This window comes from Micromesistius poutassou, assembly GCF_964030765.1.
Source record: "Micromesistius poutassou genome assembly, chromosome: 19".
Classification (NCBI taxonomy): Eukaryota; Metazoa; Chordata; class Actinopteri; order Gadiformes; family Gadidae; genus Micromesistius; species Micromesistius poutassou.
In genome coordinates, this window is record NC_140289.1 from 12,931,811 (window position 1) to 12,936,525 (window position 4,715).

At 49.4% G+C, this 4,715-nt stretch overlaps 1 protein-coding gene across 2 annotated transcripts in view; it reads right to left on the reverse strand.

Annotated features, from left to right (window-relative positions):
• Window positions 1–2,638: 2,638 nt before the first annotated feature.
• ift172 (intraflagellar transport 172) overlaps window positions 2,639–4,715 on the reverse strand; it is a 43,553-nt gene continuing 41,476 nt past the window's right edge. For both annotated transcript variants that reach the window (XM_084483582.1, XM_084483583.1), the window contains exon 48: window positions 2,639–3,159. In XM_084483582.1, coding sequence (XP_084339708.1) covers window positions 3,070–3,159 — 90 coding nt within the window. In that variant the 3' untranslated portion in view covers window positions 2,639–3,069. The remainder of the gene's footprint in view (window positions 3,160–4,715) is intronic.

The following is a 4,715-nucleotide window of genomic DNA, read 5'->3' on the forward strand; positions in this document are numbered from 1 at the left end:
AGCCTGCATTGTAGAGAGGCTGTGGTTCAGAAAGGCAACTTCAAAAAAATTCATCCAATTTTTCTCTTCCGATATAGACTTGAGATTTAGCATGGATATACTATGGAATCTACTCTTTGTACCCATATTCGACAGCTGAGCCTACATGTTTTTGACACAATGTTAGAGCTGTTTAAACATCAGAGATATGCATGTTTTTCACTTTAAAATGTATATATATGCCGCTTTAGCCTTCTTGCTATGAGTTTCACACCATATAGTCCCAGAGTCACCTGGTACAGGTGTGACGAGTTTGCAGCCTTTACAACTTTCTTCACCAAAGCAGTTTATGTATGGATGTTTGGTCGAGTTGTAGCCTTTGCATTAAGTCCAAACAATCTGACCATATGGGTTGCGATTTGAAAGTTGTTCATCATGACAAATAGTGTATGTATAACAAGTTGCATGCATATTGCACCTTCCTAGTGGTAATGGCAGCGGCTGTTGAAATGCTGAACTTCCCTTACTTTATGACTTCTACAAGCCTGCCATTTAATATATATATAATTATTATTTTTTTAAATATAACTTTTTGGAACTTTTGAAAAGTCAGGTTAAAAATAATAATACTAACGAAAACAATAGGGCTCCTACGGTTTCGTAGGACCCCTAATAATACTAATGATTACAATAGGGTTCCTATGTCATTTGTAGGACCCCTAATAAATTCTGAGGATATGCATGCCCCTCAGGTCCTCAGAACAAGACCTACTAACCATCACCTCCTTACCACACCAGCAGGCCCCTCAGGTCCTCAGAACAAGACCTACTAACCATCACCTCCTTACCACACCAGCAGGCCCCTCAGGTCCTCAGAACAAGACCTACTAAGCATCACCTCCTTACCACACCAGCAGGCCCCTCGGGTCCTCAGAACAAGACCTACTAACCATCACCTCCTTACCACACCAGCAGGCCCCTCGGGTCCTCAGAACAAGACCTACTAACCATCACCTCCTTACCACACCAGCAGGCCCCTCGGGTCCTCAGAACAAGACCTACTAAGCATTCCAAGGGCCTACCTGAAGTCCTGTCTCCATAGAGCTCGTAAGTCCCGCCCCTTCCGGTGGTCCCCATGGGACCTATGAGATTGTAAAATATGATGGAGAATATATTTATCTCCAAATATTCAATGGAGATAAATTAATTATTTTCTGGTCCCAGTCTTTATATTCCTCGGATTACACATATGTTGTTTGTGGATTTAAATGATCATTTTTCATGCAAAGAAAAGAAAACTACAATTTATCGCAAAGAAGTTTGATAATGTTAGGTTTTGTGTGAGACCGCTTTGTGAACTACAGCTCTTCGCTGCTCTCGACGTGAATGATATACGTCACCACCGCACAGACATGGCGATCTCTCTGCTCCACTTCACTTCACTTTTTTTTCCAAGGGGAGGATAGCAGCGTCAAAAGAGGTGAAAACCATTATATTTGGGGCTTGTGGAGAGTTTCAGTTATGCCGATGGGGAGATTGTCGGTCTTGTCCACGCCAGTCGCACGGAGCGTGACGTCACATACGTGTAGTCTTTCTCATTGTGTATTCTCTACAGCCTTTAACCGAACAATTGCACAATAAACGGTCAAACTCTTGACATGAAAAATTATCATTTAAATCCACAAAGAACATATGTGTAATCCGGGGCATATAAAGACTGGGACCAGAAAATAATGACTTTCTCTCCATTGAAACCCACAGATATTTTACGATCTCATAGGTCCCATGGGGACCACCGGAAGGGGCGGGACTTACGAGCTCTATTGCTGCACCAAGTACGCTTCGAAACAATGTGCTGGCTGATATCGTATCCACCGATTCCTTTGCTGTTTTCAAATCAAGTTCAAATTGATTATATGACATGGAGCACTTGATGCATTGTGTTCATTATTATGCGCCTATGCACTCCTTTCCTTAACGTGCCCCTACATTAGACTGTTGGTTTGTGTAGTGGTTAGGGTTAGGTAGTGGCTTTGGTTTGTGTAGTGGTTAGGGTTAGGGTTAGGTAGTGGCTTTGGTTTGTGTAGTGGTTAGGGTTAGGGTTAGGTAGTGGCTTTGGTTTGTGTAGTGGTTAGGGTTAGGGTTAGGTAGTGGCTTTGGTTTGTGTAGTGGTTAGGGTTAGGTAGTGGCTTTGGTTTGTGTAGTGGTTAGGGTTAGGGTTAGGTAGTGGCTTTGGTTTGTGTAGTGGTTAGGGTTAGGTAGTGGCTTTGCATACACTGTAAAATATTCGGTACATCACTTTGGTACCAACCTGGTCTGTTTTTTTTAAGGAGCTATATATATATATATATATATTTAAAAAAAAACTTAAACGTGGTGTAAGTGTGTGTTTTATGTTAATGATCATGGTGCATCGTTAACATAAAACACCACAATCCTTTAAACAAGGGCACATCGGCATCCAGAGGGGATGGGTGGACCTAGTTCATAATGGAACATTAAATATAGCACACAAATCCTCAATACGTGCATGGGTACATTGGCCATGGACTCATTTTGATAACAGTTCTAGGTAAACACTTATGCCTATAATGGAAAACACTGGATACATTTTGAACACATTTTATTTCAATTTAAACAAGAGAACATTTGTTAGCAGTCACCTGGTTCCTTTGTCAATATTTCAGACTTTTGATGAGATACAACCAAAAATATATTTATGTTCATGATGATGTAGAGAGAAAGATGAACTATGCTCAATATAACATGTGAAGGAACATGGGGGCTTGTTACTCAGCTGACCAATAGCAGGACAGCAAGACAGCTGGTGGCTAGTTAGCATTGTAGCACAGACTGGTAAACAGGCATGTGGCAACGCTTTCCCTTTGGATCTCAGAAAGTCGTGCATGTGTGACACTTTATGGCTAAACTGTACAAGCAAAACCAAACAGTCAAAGAAAGTAGAATAGAGTAGGCTTACTGAGCTGGATAGAAACATGTTTGCATTATGTGAAGCCTTCTAACGTTATGTACAGCCTGTTTAACGTTATGTTTAACGTTATGTTGAACTCTGTACACGTGTGTTTGGACTCAGTGGAAGGAGAAGCTGGAAGCAGGCAGGCCTCCACACCACTGGCTGATGAAGGTCAGGACATCCTGGCACTCTGGACTGTGAGTGGTCTGCAGGACACACACACACACACACACACACACACACACACACACACACACACACACACACACACACACACACACACACACACACACACACACACACACACACACACACACACACACACACACACACACAAAACGTTTGTCTTTTCATCTCCGTTGTGCACGTTGCTATCATCAGGGAGGTTCAAGTTACCCAAAGGAAAAACAAAACTTGCAGCAGTGTATTCATCCATTCATACACAACGGCTTGCTTCTCATTCAGCCATTGTTACACGTTCATGCACCGACGGCGGTGACCACCAAGGCAGCAGCCCCCCCGCATGGCCCTAACCAGGCAGCAGCCCCCCCGCATGGCCCTAACCAGGCACAGCCCCCCCTGCATGGCCCTAACCAGGCACAGCCCCCCCGCATGGCCCTAACCAGGCACAGCCCCCCCTGCATGGCCCTAACCAGGCACAGCCCCCCCGCATGGCCCTAACCAGGCAGCAGCCCCCCCGCATGGCCCTAACCAGGCAGCAGCCCCCCCTGCATGGCCCTAACCAGGCAGCAGCCCCCCCTGCATGGCCCTAACCAGACAGCAGCCCCCCCTGCATGGCCCTAACCAGGCAGCAGCCCCCCCTGCATGGCCCTAACCAGGCAGCAGCCCCCCCTGCATGGCCCTAACCAGGCAGCAGCCCCCCCTGCATGGCCCTAACCAGGCAGCAGCCCCCCCTGCATGGCCCTAACCAGGCAGCAGCCCCCCTGCATGGCCCTAACCAGGCAGCAGCCCCCCCTGCATGGCCCTAACCAGGCAGCAGCCCCCCCCGCATGGCCCTAACCAGGCAGCAGCCCCCCCTGCATGGCCCTAACCAGGCAGCAGCCCCCCCTGCATGGCCCTAACCAGGCAGCAGCCCCCCCTGCATGGCCCTAACCAGGCAGCAGCCCCCCCTGCATGGCCCTAACCAGGCAGCAGCCCCCCCTGCATGGCCCTAACCAGGCAGCAGCCCCCCCTGCATGGCCCTAACCAGGCAGCAGCCCCCCTGCATGGCCCTAACCAGGCAGCAGCCCCCCCTGCATGGCCCTAACCAGGCAGCAGCCCCCCCCGCATGGCCCTAACCAGGCAGCAGCCCCCCCTGCATGGCCCTAACCAGGCAGCAGCCCCCCCTGCATGGCCCTAACCAGGCAGCAGCCCCCCCTGCATGGCCCTAACCAGGCAGCAGCCCCCCCTGCATGGCCCTAACCAGGCAGCAGCCCCCCTGCATGGCCCTAACCAGGCAGCAGCCCCCCCTGCATGGCCCTAACCAGGCAGCAGCCCCCCCGCATGGCCCTAACCAGGCAGCAGCCCCCCTGCATGGCCCTAACCAGGCAGCAGCCCCCCTGCATGGCCCTAACCAGGCAGCAGCCCCCCCTGCATGGCCCTAACCAGGCAGCAGCCCCCCCGCATGGCCCTAACCAGGCAGCAGCCCCCCTGCATGGCCCTAACCAGACATTGAAGCTGGATATCATTACCTACAGGCAGCAGGGGGTTCACAGTGCATGGCCCTTTTCAGGTCCAATTTGAACACTATGGCGTTTTTATT